Here is a 20,192-nt window from a genome sequence, read left to right as displayed (position 1 = left end):
GAGTGGGGGTCTCAGTGTTTGGAATATGTTAACTCTGTTTTGTATGTTGTCTAAAGGAATTTGGTGTAGCTTGGGTGAGATTACTTTTATGACCCCCAGGAAGTCTCACACACACACAGTGCTTTGACTGTTATGACGCACCCACACCTACATGCACAGTCACTCACATAGACACACGGGTACGCGCACACACAGGCACTCACGTGCTCGTGCATACACACACAGACAGAGTTTGCAGCACACCATGGGGGTTTTATGATGGGGTCACTTCTATAAAGCTGGCTGTAACAAACAAAGGAGTGGAAGATCTGCAGAGGGACACCGGCCTTGCACGTCTTCCCTTCTAGAAGATGCATGCTTAAATGAAGATGAATAAAGGTTTTGTGAAATGACTACTGAGTTCCAGTGCCGTCTCTGGATGCCCGAGGAATAAAAGAACCGGGGTGAAACTGATTTCGTAACAATATATATTGTGCTTGTATTCCTGAATTGGACAAGGTTTGAAGCTGTAATAAAATAGAAAAATGCTATACATATATGTTTGTGGAACAAACAAGTACTGAGAGACAGAAGGGCAGATGGGATGTAGGAAAACTGACAGAGGACCCCTCTCCTGACAGAACAGACAAAAAGTAGCATCAATATGATCAAATAACTGACAACTACACTGTAATTGGACCATAGACACACATAGGCAAACTCACTTTTAGTGATAAATTTTAAAATACTACAAAAGTAAAATGGGACAGGTGAAGAGTTAACTCTGAATAAAAAAAAAGCAGCTGTGCACATGGGTATTAAGACACCTCGGGCAAATACAACAAACCTTTTTTGCTGTTTGCCTCAGCCAAACTGTGTTCTTGTGTTTAATACTAGTGGCTCCAATGGGAGCATAACTCTGAACCCTGACAGAGGCACGGGTATTCCTCAACTACTTACTTATAAACAAAGTGCTCTTTCATGCTGAGGGAACCACAGAATCTGCCTACTGTCCACACTTGCTGCATCATTACTACAAAAGCCGATGCAGGTAATCGTTTACACAATGCTGTAAGTCAGTACTGAGCGGGGATATTGCAGCAATTTGTGTCTCAGATGGCACGAGATATTCTTTGCATGCCTTGCAGATATTCTGCCCTTATGGGATTTGAGGGGGAAATTAATTTTTAATTACTTAGCAGATCATTTCCAAAAAAGGTAAATTATAGGAAGGAGGCTGCTCTCAGTCAGCATGGGAGGCTGAAAACTACTCATCTGACATCAAGTCCAGTTCCTTTCTTCACCAAAGGCTCCCAGATCACCCCACATACTGCCATCAGCTATTACAGTACATAAGCTACTGTGTAAATGAATTAGGCTAGAAACTGCAATACCTACTTTTGTTTTGACGAGCTGGATGAATGTGTGCTATCCACGAAAGCATCCAAATCTTTTTTTTTTTTGGTCTCTTGATAAATTGTCATCACAAACAGCAAAGTCAAGCTTAAATGATTTTGTAACAGCAAGTCTGAACTTATTTTTGTCATTTTCCAGTCTCATCAAAAAGACAGGTATTACACTGCTTCACTGCAAGACTAAGGAGACTAGCATGACTTGAAGTGGTTCCCTTTTTTTCCCTTCAGGCGTATCTCATAAACAAACATTCTCCAATTGTCATGTGACCATAAAAGGCCCCCTGACACTGGGTGAGTCATTTAGAGCTGAAAATAGAGGTCAATTCAAGTACTTTATATCCTGCTGAAAATTGTCTCAGTGACCATCTTTGTTACTCTGTTGATGTCCCTGTGCCTGGAGCCAATTCTCCTGTGTCATGTGACCTGCTGAATGCAGTTTGTGTCACATGGATGGACTGAATTTTATTTTTACAGCCCAGCAGGCTCTCTGAGAAGACTGAACACACCCTAGGTTAATATCCTTACAGCAAGTCAGAAAGGGAGAGAAAAACAAGACTGGAGGATTTATTTTTGTTCTTGTACAACAAAAAATAAAGTTTACAATTTGGCAGTTACCAACAACCAGACAAACAGAATGGGGGCGCTGTAGCCCCAGCTAGGAGCTGATTGTATCAGGGTGATAAAACATGTACAATTAGCTAGAAAATAATTAATCAATTAATATGCTCGACTTATCACACACACCCCGTCAAAAAAAAAAAAAAAATCTTCTGAGAGCATTAATGTATACCACAACACAGCACTTGTACAAGTGGGAAAAAAAATGGCTGGAGAGCAGTAGGCCGGGTTCGAGTCCAAACCCGTGGCCCTCTACACCCCCACTTTCTTGTCCATCTTCACTGTCCCTATCCAATAAAGGCTGAAAAAAGGCCAAAAAAATAATTAGAAAAGGCTTTTTCATGACAACTCATTCAAACAAGCCATATTTGTTCAGTCTTTTTCCAGTTTTAATGTCATAAACATTTCAAAAGCTAACCAAAGTCTATAGTTTGAGATGTAGCTCTTGTTTTTGTATTTAATTTTCTAATTATTGTATGGTCTGACCTTGGTGTAAATTTGCTGAGATATGTCCACTCTTGGGAAAACTGGCATTGTGTTGACTCGCACTCGAATACTCCACACCAGCAAATTCCCAAAACATCTGCTTTAATAGAGGTGATCACACTCGTGGATGCTCTGTCAAGTGTATTTGATTAACAGCACCTGATTGCCACCCTCTTAATTCTTATGGAAGTAGTAAAGCTGTGAAAATGCTCTTTTTCACATGCCTGTACACAAAAGATGGATGTAACCACTATGCTAAGTCAGCATTTGGTTTGTGCTCTTTCGAAGTCTTGGGTTTTGCATTTTAGCCAACATGGCTTTAAGTTCTAAAGTTGTGACAAGCAAGGAGTGGATCTGACTAAGAATGAGAGGATTCCACACCCATACAGCGGTGATTTGTCAACCACAAGGTAGCCACGTCCTAAAGCATATCCTGCTGTATCATCAAGTTTACTGTAAATGGGACTAAAACTTTAAAAATACACATTATGACATTGTATAAAAAAAGACTGTGAGAAACAGACTTCTTTGCATTGCTTCAATTGTTTTCAAATAAAGAACATGATGTCAGCATCACTCATTCTCTCAGAAGTTAACAGGTACCCATGAAAGGATGCTGCAAAACAGAAATACAGCCTGTCAGCATGGCAAGTTCTAGTATGATTGTTTTGCTGTATAGATGTATAGATAAAGATTTTCCACAGACTTGCCCACTTCCTAGAGGAGAGTTCAACATATGAAACTTTAAAAGGCACATCTCAAAGAATGGCTCATGTCAAACCAAGTCTGTTATCACTTTCAACTTATTTTAGTATGGTAAATTGTTCATATTTGTTTACTTTATCTCCACTAACGTGGACTGTTCTTGTTGAAGGGAAAGGAAGAAAGAGGTGAAAGATTTTAGACAATGCAGCTCCCAAAGGAACTGCTGAAGTCAGTCCTTATGTACATTTAAAGGAAGCCATCAGTACAGATCCTCAGATTGTGACCAAAAAAAAAAAAAATCTCACATTTTCAAAAGTCAGAACATCAGCAACCAATTTTAAACGCAACACTGAGTTGGAGCATCTGGCTAGTGATTGATGATAAGAAGTAATCACTACCAAAGGATAAGATCATGCAAACAACTAACAGCTGCAGACATTCTTATAGAGCTGAATTACATTTGTAGGCTGGCCTGCTTTCAGTTGTTCTGGTTTATGCAACATTGTTTAAATGCTAAAAGACAAAAACACTTAAAGTCCCCTGTCTGTGAAGCAAGGGCTCACATGGAACAATAAAGAATAATAATAATTTGAACTAGTCAGTCTTTGAAAATTTAGTTCACTGTTTATAAACTAAGTGAACTGAACTTTAAGTGTTTTCCAAGTGTGAATTTAAATGGCCATAAAGGTGATGATAATCCATTCTAAGTAAAGCATGGAAATGGGGCCACAGTACACAGGCATGTGCTCAGTGTTAACTACATGTCCAGGTGTGCCCCAAGAGTAATGGGTATCCTGCTGCTAATGGCTGAAATGACCATGTGTGTCTCTTCAAGAGCTATGGCTGCAGACAAAGTGGCGTTGCTCCCAAAAATTACTTTTTAGAGGTAGACAGTGAGATTCTTCAGTGCAGAGGCTTTGAGTCTACAACCTCAATCACTGCCCACCTGTGTCAAAGAGGGCAAAAAAGCCACTATCCTAACACTGGCTGCATCACTTCACAAAACTGTGCTTTTAGCCCTGTTTCACCAAAGGAGGACAACCAAGCATTCTTCTAGGGATGTTCTGGTGACTATTTCCTTAGTTGCATAAATGAGAAGGATTCAAATCAGGTTATGTAAGGAAAACTTTTAAACAGTCCAAAATAAAAAAAAATACTGTCCTCTGTGTCCACTCTCCTTGTCATTGTTTGTTCTAGTATAATGTGATCACTGTTTTTGTCCTTGTCACATGACCTGTAAATAGTGTCTCTGTATGTTTTTACTAACTTGTGTTTAACACCAACCTGCCAGAGGGTCTGCAGATGGAAATTAGCCCAAGGCTATAATCTGGCATATTTACATTTGTTAAAATGTTCATTAATATGTATTGCCCCTCTTTCTAAAAAATAAATAAATAAAAAACAATAACAATTTATAGTTAGAAAATAGTTATCCAAACAAATACTGCAGGAGAATTTAGGAGCCAAATGAAAATACACTGTCTTCATCATTTCAAACAACACTGCATGCACACACTGCTGCTGTCACTTATTGAAAACGCACTATCATAGTGTGTTGTTGTGTTGTAGTGCAGTTTGCACACTGAGCTATTCACTATAAACGACATGGAAATGCCACAGTGTGATACTGCGTTTTGAAATCTCAATGTTACCATTTTAGTCGTCACCATGTTTTATTTGTTAATAATATTTGAAGTAATATGAATATGAAGTAATAATATTTGAATGAGAGTGTGAAGTACTAAGTTTAGCTAAGGCTATAGTGTTGTTAGCGAGCAGCACCTGCTACGCATGGTCGCATATACCTGCTAATTAGTGCAACATAACAGCTACTAAAATACTAGAATTTCACTCACCAAAACCGAAGCACAAACTTCTTGGACAAGCTGTTGAAGATGACAAGTCATATTATTTTTCAGATAATTCCAAAAGAATGCACCAAAGCTGCAGCAGCACCACAAAGGTAAGACACAGGTCCGCTTCAGTGACTTCAATCAGCCCAGGTGTGGCGGCAAACCTGTCCGTGAGAGAAGCCACGCCCCTAAAACCTTTATCGAATCTAAATGGATGAAAATTGAAAATTGTAAATTAGGACTAATCTAATGAATAATCTGGTAGGCTTAGACCCCTGCTAAATAAAGCTTCCAAGAAATTAAAAAGTGATCATTTGGATGTATAGAAAATACAAACTTTGCTTGGCCTACAAGCAGAAAACCAGAAAACTTCCAGTACCAAAAATCTTTATCCCTGCCTACAGCGAAAAACTATGCAAAATCTGTTCCCAGAAAAACAAAAGAAAACATTGATTTTTAATCCCAATACAGCAATCAAACATGTTTATGTACAGGACTGTGTAAAGGTTATGAGCCACCCCTCATTTCTGTATATTTTGCTTCTAAGGAGTTGGGCTTTTTTTAAAATCATTTTCCGAACTAGTTTTGGATATTAGCTGTTTTTTCATTCGATTTTAATTGAGTCCTTGAGGTTGATCATTTTCAGAGAAGTGTTCTCTTTCTTTGTTAAGCCACTTAACACTGACCTTTGAATCACACAGCCACCTTGGTTCACTACTTTAGTCCTGAAAAGTAATTTTAGATGTTAACCTGTAGGCCTAGCACTGACACACTGTACTGCTTCTTTCATTACATTTCTTTATACTTCAATGAAGCCAAACGTCCTTGAATTTTTTGTTTACTCAAGGGAAGTGTGTCTTTTTTTTTGTTAAGTCTCTGATCAATGCCAAAGATAACAAATTTGATAGGAATAAAATAGTATTTTTGGACCAAAAAGGTGATCCCAATAGAGCCATTAGCCTCAAAAACTGGCATATCATGGCATGGTATGTGATGTGGGTTTAAAAACATTTGACTACAAGTGGAGGACAAAGGAAGGAGGACAAAGGAAGAAGTGACAGGCCAACCTTCAAATGAATACTAACTTAAGATCGTCATTTGATGTGCATTGTATTCATAAACTGGATTATTCGATAATATGAGCTTTTTTGTTACAGATTTCCTAACTCAACTTTCAAATAAATGTTAAAATAATAAATATAAAGCTGTCTGGATTCTTTTTAATTATACATAAATAAAGATGTTCTTGAATTACTTCTTATCATGCGCTTTATAGAGATAGACTGAGATTACATTTTGAGAGTCAGTGCTGATAACATATTTATTGTCCAATAATTGCCAGGATAAAGACTTTCCAGTATATCCTCATAGCCATTTATCTGTGATGGGCCAGACTTGTCTGATAATACTGGCTGACCCATAAATCAGACTCGCTCTGACCCAAAACAACGGTGCGTGCATAGCCATAAAGAAGACCATTTTTGTCAAAACCTCAGCTAGTGTTTTGTTCTATGCTGATTGTGAATATTTCTATGCAAAACACATAATTTACCTTGTGCCTGTGCTAATGCCCTGTTTTTGTTGATGTCAAGTTGATAGTTCAAAGTCTTGGGGGCGTGCGTGCCCTTACCTTGTGCGTGAACATCTTTGCCTGTTTGTTTTGGCTGCAAGGCGTTTTTCTGAATTTTATCCCTTTGAAAAAAATCTGACTAACTAACACAAATTCATATTCATGTAGCATTGACTTAGTATTCAGAAGTGGTTGATGTGAACTTTGTTGAACTCCATCCTATTGTGTATTCAGCAGCTTAAGAGCGAGTTGGAAATCTCTTGTGTCTCAGTTTATCTCATCCCTTGCCTAGCAACCAATTATAAAACACACACACCCAAACAGCAATGCAAGCATAAGCACACAAACTGAATTAGACATGCACCTGCAGCCTCTCACACACACAGACACACACACACCATTCATGTGCATCCACTCCCCCAGATGTGTAATTGCGTACTAAACATGCACGTACAACTGCATCCCCCTAACCCTTAGTATTTAATTAAGCTCTCAGGCTTGGACTTAATCAAATGTTGCTTTAATTGAATTAGCCAAGCCAGTTGGATGTAAGGGTGTCTTCTCCACTTTGAGTATGGCATTTTTTCCAAAGAGATGGACAAAACCTACTAATGTAGCAGTAACAGAAATGATGTCTTTTTCTCAAGTATCACTTGAACATCAACAGTACCTTGTAGCAAGAACCAGTGTGAACTTTAAAACCGAACTTTTCCCCAAGCTTCCCCAGAGCATTATCCATAAGTCCTTTAGGCATTCTTGTTCCTCATCATGAAAAGACAGTGGGTAGAGGGAGGCTGCTGCTTCTGAGTATCAGCAAATCTCTTGTATCAGTAAGAAAGTGCAGAATTGTGGCAGGAAAACAAAACATCTGAAAGCTGAAAGAATTTTAGACTCTCATGCCAAATAGTTCCTTGATCTGCATGTCATGAGGAAGTGACATTCAAACACAATTTTCTACATAAAACCCTCACAATTGCTGATGACAACAAACAATTTAAAACAAATTTAATTAGCAAGAATGATTTTTTTTCCAAGATGATTTTTTCGGTTTTGCTTTTTGCTTTTATATTTAGCAAGCATTTTGGTCACACCTGGCCTATTCGTTCACTTGCTTGTTCCTGTTGTTGAGTTTAGTTCAAATCAAATCAAATCACTTTTATTGTCACATCACATGTGCAGGTACATTGGTACAGTACATGTGAGTGAAATTCTTGTGTGCGAGCTTCACAAGCAACAGAGTTGTGCAAAATACAATAATGTAAACAAGCAGTTTATTATTATTAAGCTACCAATGAAAAACACAATTACTGAATGGCACCCTCCTAGGCTTTTATTCAGGTGAATTAATTAATATCAATAAAATACCAATTAACTATTAAAAAAAAAAAACACCCCTTATGACTTCTAAAAGCATTATTGTATCTTTTTTGACTTTGCAGAAAAAATGATCAAATACTCTATGTAACACTTGCTAAAAGTTAGATTGATTGATATTCCTTTTATGGAGTCATGTTGATCCTATATACAGTATATCTTGAGACAACAACAAAAACAAAGCTGTTCCCCTTTAAATGGCTCCTTTCCATTTTTTTGTTTTATTTTAAAAAACCTAATATTGCTGTGTGAAAAATTTGGAAGTCTTGCTTACAGACATTTTCTACTCTCCTTAGATAGCTGTGGGACTTCTTAACACCTCTGCAGGATTCTGTCTGATCCAGCGCCACACTGCATAGAGCACCTGCCAGCAAGAAGGACCGTGTCTGCTGTTTGAGTTTGTTAAGCCTTTTTTATGTGCCTTTGTTATGTAAAGGCACATAAAAAAGGATTCTTCTTTTTTTTAAACTGTAATATGTGTTACAATAAAGCACCAGATTATAAAACAAAAGGCTTCCTTTATTGTTTTTTAATGATGTTAGCTGCAGCATAACGTTTCATAATGGAACATCAAACAGGACATCACTGACGTCACTTTGATATTTAGATGACAATATAAAGAAAATAGAATTGGCTCAAAAATATATTGTCTAAACTCCTTTGTTAAGGAAACAACAAGCAATTGGTCCACTGGCCCATTTTGCCAAGTTCTAGCCAGTGTTACTGGCAAAGCGGCAATTGTGTTCCAGCAAATGGGATAATGTACAGCAAAATGATCAGTTGGCTCCAAACACTGTTTACCTAATCCCCCTTTTTTTTTTAAAGGAGGGGGGGGGGAGTGTTGTTCACAGACCATAAATCCACTGGTCCACAGTCTGTGGCTTTGTGCATCAGTAAATGAGAAGGGACAGTGCACACAGTCTCTGTGTGTGTATGTGTGTGTGCATGCGTGTAAAAGCACCAGGGGAACTTTTATGTCGTGCACAGCAGCCGCCATGACGGAAACCCCACAGTTGGCCTGGTTGCATCAGCCCTAATTCCAGAAGAAGGATTATAAAAATGACACTGCTGTCATAATTTCATGTTATGCACCAGGCGACTAGCAATGCAGCCTGTGGAACATATGAGTGTGTCTCATCTGGAAAGTGGGGGTCAGTGGTGGCCTCGTTGTGGGCCATTTGTGCTTAGTCAAGGTATGTATTTGACACCACAGGGAGCCAAAGCCAGATATGTGACCCATGTATTTCCAGGCTAGTGGAGTGCACACATCCTAGTTAGGCCAGTGATATACTACATCCTTTCTGCTATACTAGTTATCTTTCATTTTACTGTATTAATTTTTTTAAAAAGCCCACGATAACCTCTTTTTAATAAAGTGACCGTGCAACAGTACTTAAGCAAATGTAATAGCCTATAATAATATTTTATACATTACGGTTCAGTTGAGCTATATGCTGCACAATGGATAAAAAACAATAACTGTACTTTGAATGGATCAATGGTGCGAGAGTTAAACACACGCTGTTTATTTACTAGCGAATTTATTTCACCCTCCTGCAATGATGCACAGCTGTGAAAGTATACGGTACATCAAAACAGCTTTAAAAAAGAGAGACAGAGACAGAGAGAGACCACATTTAAAAGTTTTTAATACCCTGATAAATCTCTCTGACAAGCTTTAAATGGAGTTTCGCCCACATGTCAAGTGACATTTATATAGCTATGTAACTGCGGCAAAATCATTTAATAAATGGAGGGGGGCATCCCTGCAGACTTGAATACCTCCTCAGGGTTCTAGAGACTGAGCGGTGCTTCAGGACGAGCTTTGTCTGCAATTTATCTAGTCAGGACTTCAACTAATGCAGTCTCCAACTGTGGCAGTTCCTTTGTCTCACTTAAAATCCACACTTCCACTGATGGCCATTTCCACAGTTGTATTTCTTGTGCTGATCTATAAGCATCTGGTATGGGTTGGAAATCCAAACCTTAACTTAGTGGAAGTGTAACACAGTAAGGGGAATTGTTGAAAAGAATATATCAATGGGCCAATAGGCTCGACTATAGGAGCACAGGGGTATGTTCAAATGAGACACAGAGACAAGAATGTAACTCAAAAGAACCAGCCAACTTTAGTGACATAAACCATAAGGTTGACAAGCACAGGTTAAAGACACTTTACAATGGTAGAAAGGAAACTTACAAAAATTAAAAGAAAAGTAAAACACAAACTACTAAAGCAATGACTTGGCCAAGTGTTATTTTTGGTTTTCAATGTTCGGGTTTCAATGCTCGGGTGCACCCTAGTAACCTGACTCCTTAACTCTTATAGAAACAGATTACACAAATCCAATGTACATTCAAATGAAAATCTCACACTCTTTTCACATGTGGAGAATGCTCTACACAACAGCTCATTATTTAAAGTCCCAAATAAAAAATGTCCAAGGGGTAAAGTCCAAAAAATTCCTAGGGTGTGAAAGAAAATAGGGATGAAAGAATGTCAGTCAGTGGTCTTATGTATAACCAGCTGTGCGTGAAAGTGTGAGTGATACAGTCCTACCACACCGCAAGGTGCAGCAGATCATCAAGTGGAAAAGAAGCGAATCTCAGTCTCTCTAAGTCCAGGTGGGAAGGCTCGCCATCTATTTCACCGGAGGAATCCACCTCAGGAACAACTCAGCATACAAAAAAAACCTGACCTGTCAACAGACAGGGTCAGAAGAGCAATTCAAATATTAATTATGCTGTTCTAGCTATAATTCACAACTTAGGATTTTGTTTAAATCACATTCAACATAAATTTGCAATAAAAATACTCAATTTTGCAAAAATAAAACATCTCTCTTACATAAACTATGCATTAAACCAAGTAAAGTCAGTGCATATGCATATATGTCGCATATGCGACAATTATTAATCAAACAATTGAGATTAATTCAGTTTCTCAACGATAAAATGTGAAACAGACATGAACTAACTGAGACATACAACATGTGCTCACCGATCTCAGCGCATCACGGCCGAAGACAATGGCATAGTGTCTCTCGGTCGGAAAATGCAGGGCTCTAAATAACGTAACAGGACATGTTTTCTCTTTAATAACCGTAATACGACATGAAGGAAAAATAAACATAAGTTGCGCTTCAAGTGTTACCTTACTTCTGGAAGCAGATTGAGATGAACTTCCAGGCAGTTGATAGCAACCAGAGCTAACAAAGGCTAACAGTTTAGCTCCACGCGGTACTTTTTAAAGTCACCAGAAAAATGCAGCATTTGCCTGCTTACTCACTGTGGCTACTTTTAACATGAAAGGTAGCTGATAACCAGTGAACTTATGTGCAACACAGTTGGTTGCAACTTATATCTAATACTTTTTTTCCAGCTCAAAAGCTTCAGTCTCTCTTTTCTCCTGCCAGCACGCGACTACCTCCACACATAGCAGCAAACACAGAGCACGTAGGTGGGACATACAGCGGCAGACTGCTCTCCCATTGGTCAAAACATACTGGGACCTGTGCATTTCGATTGGTTGGGCAGGCTGTCCATCTCTCCTCATATCAGTCCTTAAAGTGGTACCCCCATTTTATGTGGGTTACACCCTCCCCTCTTGATGGTATGCCCGTCCCTGGGCATCTGCAGGGTGGCACTGAGTTACACTGCTTTGACCTTTCCAACATAATTACTAGTTGGATCTTCAAATCCATTTAAAGAGCTAGTCAATGCCTCACTTAGGCCTTGAAAAAGAGAATTCACCACCGTTATCAGAGGATTCCCAAGTGTCACATAATGCAGTCTCTTGGGCTTTGCTTGCAATCTGTTAGAACGACGAAGAGATGGCTCAGCATCTTGAAGTCCATTATTCTGGATCATCACAGGTTCAGGCTGTTCAGTAACAGGTCTGTTCACATCAGTTAATCCTTCTTCACATGCTGCATCAGAGCTCATCCCATCATCTTGAGGAGCTTCCTCAGACTGCTGCAATTCTGAACTTTGAGGAAGTCCTTTGGCTGAGTCAAGCCCATGCAATATGTTTGCTTCAGGTGAGTTGTCACGTTCAGGTGAGTTGTCACGTTCAGGTGAGTTGTCACGGTCAGGTACATCCTGAATCATTCCTTCACCTTCCTCTACAAGGGATTTAGTGGCAGGAGGATCAGGTGGAAGTGAAACTGTAGGCACCTCTGGTTCTGCTGATTGTCTGACCACACAAGGAGGTTTACTCAACTTGTGAGTTTCATGTACTGGGACATATACATCGGACTTTGATGTAATGAGAGGGCGAAATGTCCAATCAGATACATCATCCATATCAGAGGGAATTTCATCTTCACCCTCGACAACGGAACACTGCCTTGTTCTGGGTCTCCTGTTTGGATGGGTTTTGACTGTCTCGGGTTCTGCAGCTGCTGACAGAAATCCACATGGGAGAAGCAAGTCACGATGTAGAGTCCGCACAGGTCCATCTTTACCCTCAGGTTTAACTGTGTAGACCGGCATTTCTCCAGCTCGCTTAAGGACAATGTAAACATCCGTTTCCCACTTATCTGCCAGCTTATGTTTTCCACGCAGCTTCACATTTCGTACAAGAACTCTGTCTCCACTCTGCAATGTTGATTCAACCACTCGTCGGTCAAATCTGGCTTTGTTGCGACCTGCATTCTTTTGTGCATTATTGGTGGTTACCGACGTACTGGGAATGAGTCTGCTTAGTAGCATTAGTGGGCAACCTAAAGATTAAGTCAATGGGCAGTCTTGGTTGCCTCCCAAACATCAATTCATAGGGGGAAAATCCAGTCACGTCACTCTTCGTACAATTATAAGCATGTACCAGAGACTTGACGAAGTCTCTCCAGTGGAGTTTATCTGACCGATCCAGTGTCCCAAGCATCTGGAGAAGAGTGCGGTTGAATCTCTCAACCGGATTCCCTCTAGGGTGGTAGGGGGTTGTACGCACTTTCTTCATGCCAGTAAGTTCACAGAGTTCCTTGATGGTCTTTGATTCAAAGTCAGGACCCTGATCACTAAGAAGCTTTTCGGGAAAACCATAATGGACAATGAAGTTGTCCCAGAGACACTTTGCTACAGTCTGTGCTCGTTGATTTGGAGTTGGCACTGCCACAGCATACTTTGTGAAATGGTCAGTTATGACCAATACATCTTTCGTGTTTGAGCGATCTGGCTCTATTGATAAAAAGTCCATGCACACTAGTTCGAGAGGTCTGCAGGTCTTAATGTTTATCAATGGAGCAGCTTTCTCTGGAGGTGTTTTTCGACGAATACATCGCTCACAAGATTTGACCATTTTTTCTATGGTCATGTGCATTTTCGGCCAATAAAATCTGGCCCTTGCCAAGTCTACTGTTCGTTCGACTCCAAGATGGCCCATATCATGATGAAGGCTTGTAAGTGTTGTGGCTCTTAGCTCCTCAGGGAGCACAAGCTGATATGAGGTGTTGGGACCATCTTGCCGCTTACGGTAGAGCACTCCGTTCTGTATTTCAAGCCGATTTAACTCTCTGAGTAACAGGGGAAGTTCTGGTAGCTCTAACCTAAGGCTGGGAGGTGGAGTTTCGCCAGTCTCCAAGAGTACAATCACTGCATTGATAGCAGGGTCCAATGTCTGCTTTTGCCTCAACTCCTCCTCAGAAATTGAGTGGGCAATGGGAAGCCCATCCACTTGCTCCTGTTGGAAGCAGTCAGGAATAGCTGTGGACTGGTGAGTGAGGGATTCAACTAAGGTCAACCCAGAAGTGGTGGATCCAACATTAGCTACGGCTGAGGTGACCATATGGCGCTCACAAATAGCCTGAATTACATCCAAGGGAACAGTCTCTGGACTCTCAGGGTTGCTCAGATGGTACAGTGTGAACTGCCGGATTCTCTCACTCTCCTTCTTAGATGCATAATCATCCTCTGGTGGACTGTGAGGACGACGCGAGAGCGCATCAGCATCCAGATTTTGTTTTCCCGCTCTGTACTGAAGACTAAATGAATAGGTGGAAAGACTGGACAGCCACCTATACCCTGTTGCATCAAGCTTTGCAGAGGTCAAAATGTATGTAAGAGGGTTGCTGTCAGTCACTACTACAAAGTCTGTACCATATAGGTAGTCAGAGAATTTTTCCGTGACTGCCCACTTAAGGGCCAAAAACTCCAGCTTATGGGCTGGGTACTTTCTCTCACTCTTTGAAAGACCACGACTTGCAAAAGCTATGACCCTGGACTGTCCATCTTGTACCTGATATAAGGCAGCACCAAGGCCAATGGTACTGGTGTCCGTATGTAAAACATATGGAAGCTGGGGGTCTGCAAATCCCAAGATTGGAGCGGAGGTTAGCTTTGCTATTATTTGGTCAAAGGCCTCCTGACATTGAGGTGTCCAACGCTGACCAAAGGGTTCCTTTGGGTTGTGATACTCTGAATTTGCGTGTGTCCTTGGCTTGTTGTTCCGCTTCCTAATTGGTGGGTAGCCCGAGGTTAGTTCGTTAAGTGGTCTGACAATGACAGAGTACCCCTGAATAAACCTTCGATAATATCCAGCAAATCCTAAAAAGGACTGAAGTTCCTTAAGATTTGTGGGGATGGGCCAGGTCTTTAAGGCCTCAACTTTGTCAGGGTCAGTCTCTACTCCTCTTGCGGAAACAATGTGACCAAGGTATTTTACCGAGGTCTGAAAGAATTTGCACTTTTCTGGTGCCAGTTTCAAGCCATATGACATCAGTCGTTGCAGGACATGTTTCAAACGCTGTTCATGTTCCTCCAGGGATGATGAGAAGACAATCAGGTCATCAATGAACACCAGAACCTCTTTGAGATTCATATCTCCTACACACTTCTCCATCAATCTCTGGAACGTCGAAGGCGCATTTGTGATCCCCTGGGGCATCCTATTAAATTCCCAAAATCCAAGTGGGCAAACAAATGCGGTCTTATTCTTGTCTGCTTCCTCCATCTCAACCTGGTAGTATCCAGACTTGAGGTCTAGGACCGAAAACCACTTAGAACCCGCAAGAGCACTGAATGCATCTTCCAATTTTGGAAGGGCATAAGCATCTTTGATGGTCTGCAGGTTCAGCTTTCTGTAGTCTACACACAGACGAACAGAGCCATTCTTTTTACGAACGACAACAATGGGGGAAGCAAACGGGGACTCAGATTCTCGTATAACACCAGAATCAAGGAGTTCCTGTAGATGTTGTCTCACAGCATCCACATCATTGGGGTGTATGGGACGTGCTCTTTGTTTAAAGGGTGTCTCATCACTGAGTTTGATATGGTGTTTGACTTTGTCAGTGTGTCCAAAGTCCAATTCGTTCTGAGAGAAGACATTTGGCATGTCGTTTAACATGTTTGTAACTGGTTCCTTCCATTCAGTGGGTAAGGGCGAATCTCCAAAATCAAAGCTCAGTTCTGAGGAAGACTTAGCTTGAAATTTAGAGCAGTCTGGTTCTCTGACAGTTTGCTCTTTGTGTAGCACTTGCAAGATAGCATTAACATCTGCCAAAGGTGTTTTGGGGGGTATGACAATGTCATGGTTGGTTTCATTTCTCACTACGACAGGGAGAAGACACTGACGTTTGCGTGGTAAAGTGACTGCAATTGCTGAAACTAGCAAGCCATTTGGTAGTGAAGAAGCTGAAGGATGTTCAAGGACAGCATCTCTTTGCATGTTCACGGGATTTACATTGACAGAGGCCTCCAGGACAACAGTCTGTCCTGCAGGAACGACTGCAGGCATCTTACCTGTCAGTTTTGCACAACCAAGGCTACCAGAGTTAAAGTTTCTTTGTCGCATCTCAAGTATTTGGAGAACTGCTTGATACCCATTAAACAAAGGCTGAAAGGGTGAAAGCTTCTGGTAATTAGCATAGAGGGCATCAAGGGTGTTTGTGCCTATGAGTACCTGCTCATGGGCTGTAGAGCGGAGATGGGGGATAACCAAGACCAGAGTGTGAACATCAATATCAGAGCCTACAAACTCTTTAGGAAAGGTGATGGTAAGCTCAACATATCCTAAGTAAGGGACAGACTGGCCATTGGCACCCTCCACTTCAAGCAACTCATTTAAGGGATGAATGGTCAGATCTGCAAGATGTTCTTCATAAAAAGACTGGGGTACAGTTGTGACTTGTGAACCCGTGTCCAAAAGACAGTTTGTGTCTCTTCCTGCAATAGTTACTTGAGCTGTGGTCTTAGTTCCTACAAGGCCATGTGGAAATTTTGATCCTTCCACTTTAACGTTTTTAATGGCAGGTTTCAGGATTTTGGGACTGACATTGCAAGACTCCACTCCCATATGTCCCTCTATGGGAGTAGGCTTCAGTTTAAATGTGCCTCACTTCGAGAAGCATTAGAGGCTTCCCAAGCAGCCTGTTTTTCTTTCAGCTGTCTTTTCTTAGCTGCTACAAGGGAAGGGTTTGGCGCTTTATCACAAACTGAGACGACATAGCCATCCTCCCCACACTGGAAACAGTACCATGGACGTGGTCTACTGTTAGCTTTAAATGTGGAGGGATGCTGACTGGCCACTTTTGGTTTCACACCGTGGGTGTCAGGTGTGACGGACCTCGCTTTTTGCTGCTTAGGTTGTTTCGTCTTATGATTCTCAGATACAAGACTGTTAAGCTGAATGCTGAGGTCAGCAACTTGTTGCTTTAGCATCTCAAGATCAGATTTGTCCACCAGATTATTGGTGGTGTGTGCGAGTTGCACGTGTGACGTGGCGTGCTGCTTTCTAGAGTTTTGGGCAGACTTAGCATGACTAAAATGCTGCCTCATGCGGCTCAGTTTTGCAGCCTGTTTATCTTCTTCTGTCCTAAGAAGAAGCAGCAGCTCTGCAAAGGAAGGTGGGTTTTCTTTTTTTTGTTCTAGCTGAAGATCGATTATTAGTGCATTCTCCCAACAACCTCGAATGAACTGCTTTAAGAGCTGTTGGTTAAAATCATGAGCGGACACACCACCACGTCTCATGGCTCTACTTAATGCAGTGTGCAGCCTCTGCAGGAAAACAGAAGCTCTCTCTCCATCATTTTGAAATGTGCTCATGAACCTAGCATGCAGCTCATCACCATCTTCGACTGTTCCGTAGGCAGAGTCAAGCAACTCAAGATAAGCAGAGGGTCTAGACTGTGGACTCAGATGTTTAATCATCTCGGAAGCAGGAGGAAGCAGACTGTCAAGTATACGATGTGTGCAGTGCAGATCAGACACAGAAGGATCTCTAATAAGGATTTCAACACTAGCTCGCCACGTATCATAATCTGCCTCATGGCTAGGACGTGGGCTCTTGCCCGAATAAGCCCTGAGTCTACCAGATGATGCGAACTGGGGTGAGCTCTCATTGCTGCGCACTACATGCTCAACAACTACTCGCTGAACAGCAGTTGGATTAACATCAATTATGGGGCTAGAAGCGGCCCCAGAAGAAGCTGGAAGAGTCTGTGAGGGGCTGAAATCAGTCAGGTTTTCACTGAAATTGGGAGAGGTAAGAGATTTACTTGCGTTATTTGGTGATGTCAAAACTGTGGAGTCTAGAGGTACACCTGATTGAGGGTCCTCAGAAAATGAAACGTCTCCCTTGCTGGTTAAGTCTTTCTGTGGAAGTGGGCTCTGTACAGTTGAGGATTCTGGACCAGTTTGAGATGACTGGGAAATAGCACTTCCTGCCGATGAAACCAGATTTTTAAGTTCTTCCTTTAACATCTCCTCTAATGAATTTCCACTCAGTTTGGCAATTTCACGGAGCTGTTCCATGTACATTTTAGTGGCTTTGTTTCTAGCATCAAGGGTGTAAACACTTCCCAAGGCCTTTAACTCATACACGATGCCTGCTTGGGTTGTACTTGGAAGCCGCAGAGGTAACAGTGGCTCCAATGGGTGCATGGCAGTCTCATGTGTAAACTCGATGATCATGTGCTTATGGTAATCTGACTCAGGGTCGTCTAGACGAAAGTAACGGTTGATGGAACCATATTTTTGGAGGAAAGTGGACACTTCCTCATCAGTCTCTGATCCTGTGAGCCCACTAACAACTACAGAATTGGGAATTCTGATAGATTCACTTAGTACAACATCCATTTTCTCTCTAGAAGTTGTAGCTCAGATTAAGCACTTTTAAACACCACACACAAATTGTCTAGCACTTAAACACACACAACCATGCTCCTGGCTGGCTCGCCAAAGCTCTCATTGTAACACAGTAAGGGGAATTGTTGAAAAGAATATATCAATGGGCCAATAGGCTCGACTATAGGAGCACAGGGGTGTGTTCAAATGAGACACAGAGACAAGAATGTAACTCAAAAGAACCAGCCAACTTTAGTGACATAAACCATAAGGTTGACAAGCACAGGTTAAAGACACTTTACAATGGTAGAAAGTAGAGCTGGGCGATATGAGATTTTTTCATATCACGATATGTTTTTTTCATTTCAGGCGATAACGATATCTATCACGATATAAGCCAAATAACTATATTTGTAAGATTTAAATGTGCCGTTGCTCACAAGTAAAATGTGAAATAATCAGCAGCTTGTTTTTAAATATTTATTTCCCATAATAAGTTCAACAGGGTAGATGTACTTAAGGAACATGAGACTTTTTCAGATAAATAAAGGCAAATATTGCAAACTACACAAAAGGCAGCCGCTAAAGCGTTTAAGTTTCAAAATAGAACAAATGAAACAGACTAAATTGTCAATTCCACTTAGAAACAAAATATTAATTCTAAAAATAAATCTTAGTTTGTTTTACAGAAGAACAGACAAAACTGACTAACTTTTGTCAATATCAAATAAACTGAGAACTAAAAGGAAATTCTCAATCTCTCCTTGTTGTATAGCTTAGCTTTTCAAACAGTTTTAACAGTTACTTTAGTCTGACAAAAGCCGAATGACGAATTAGCGCTTCCAGAGACTGAGGCTACGTCCACACGTACACGGGTATTTTTGAAAACGGAGATTTTCCGTTTTCGTTTTAAAAAATAATCCCGTCCACACATAAAGGGAGAAATGAAGGAAAATGCTGCTATGAACATGCCAAAGCAGCAGGTGGCGCTAGATTCCTAACCGTGCAGAAATGTTGGCCAATCAGAAGTCTAGAAGCCTCGGTGGGAAAAAGTAAACAAAGCTGCGGCATAGAAGCAGAACCGAGTCGTATGTGTGGAGGGACAGTAACTGTGTGTATATGTAAGCATTTAAACACTGCAGAGAGTAGAATTAACAGTAACAGTATTGTAGAAATTCATTTCACCGAAACAATAACGCGGCGCACAGTGTGACGCATGCACCAGTTTATTGTATTTCCAGACTTGCTTTCGGCACAATTTACAGTGCACGCTACTCTGTTTTTTGTCAGACTTGAAATAGCCGAAATACCTTCACACTACGGAACTTCTATGGCTCTTCCGTTCGACAATCTCTCCGGCATTGGAACCATCATCGGTTTTCTCTTCGGTCACGCTCGGTTGATTTTTCTACTCGGCACACTCATTTCCTCCATTATGCGCTGGCTGCTTCCCAAACAAACACACTTGTGCTGTACGTAGCAAGTCACGCGACGTGACGCTGCGGCTGTGATTGGTTCAGCTCTGCGCTACTGAATTTGGATCGGCTGACCTTTTTTTTTTTTTTTTTTTTTTTTTTTTAAGAGGACAAGAGCGGCGAGGTCTATCGCGATAGCTTAATTTCTCTATCGAGTAAAAGTTATATCGCGATACATATCGTTATCGTTCTATCGCCCAGCTCTAGTAGAAAGGAAACTTACAAAAATTAAAAGAAAAGTAAAACACAAACTACTAAAGCAATGACTTGGCCAAGTGTTATTTTTGGTTTTCAATGTTCGGGTTTCAATGCTCGGGTGCACCCTAGTAACCTGACTCCTTAACTCTTATAGAAACAGATTACACAAATCCAATGTACATTCAAATGAAAATCTCACACTCTTTTCACATGTGGAGAATGCTCTACACAACAGCTCATTATTTAAAGTCCCAAATAAAAAATGTCCAAGGGGTAAAGTCCAAAAAATTCCTAGGGTGTGAAAGAAAATAGGGATGAAAGAATGTCAGTCAGTGGTCTTATGTATAACCAGCTGTGCGTGAAAGTGTGAGTGATACAGTCCTACCACACCGCAAGGTGCAGCAGATCATCAAGTGGAAAAGAAGCGAATCTCAGTCTCTCTAAGTCCAGGTGGGAA

General features: G+C 41.0%; 1 protein-coding gene across 3 annotated transcripts in view; it reads right to left on the bottom strand.

The window, feature by feature from the left end:
* LOC147318693 (RNA-binding motif, single-stranded-interacting protein 3-like) overlaps positions 1-5,203 on the bottom strand; it is a 167,413-nt gene extending 162,210 nt beyond the window's left edge. For 2 of the 3 annotated variants that reach the window (XM_086310776.1, XM_086310775.1), the window contains exon 1: positions 5,060-5,203. In XM_086310776.1, coding sequence (XP_086166902.1) covers positions 5,060-5,110 — 51 coding nt within the window. In that variant the 5' untranslated portion in view covers positions 5,111-5,203. The remainder of the gene's footprint in view (positions 1-5,059) is intronic. The other variant, XM_086310777.1, reaches the window with a different exon arrangement.
* Positions 5,204-20,192: the final 14,989 nt, after the last annotated feature.

The sequence above is a fragment of the Aulonocara sp. 'chitande type north' Nkhata Bay genome, linkage group LG11 (assembly GCF_057382095.1).
Source record: "Aulonocara sp. 'chitande type north' Nkhata Bay isolate Kocher_YH1m ecotype deep benthic linkage group LG11, A_spYH_male_GT1.1, whole genome shotgun sequence".
Lineage (NCBI taxonomy): Eukaryota > Metazoa > Chordata > Actinopteri > Cichliformes > Cichlidae > Aulonocara > Aulonocara sp. 'chitande type north' Nkhata Bay.
This window is presented reverse-complemented; position numbering and strand designations above follow the sequence as displayed.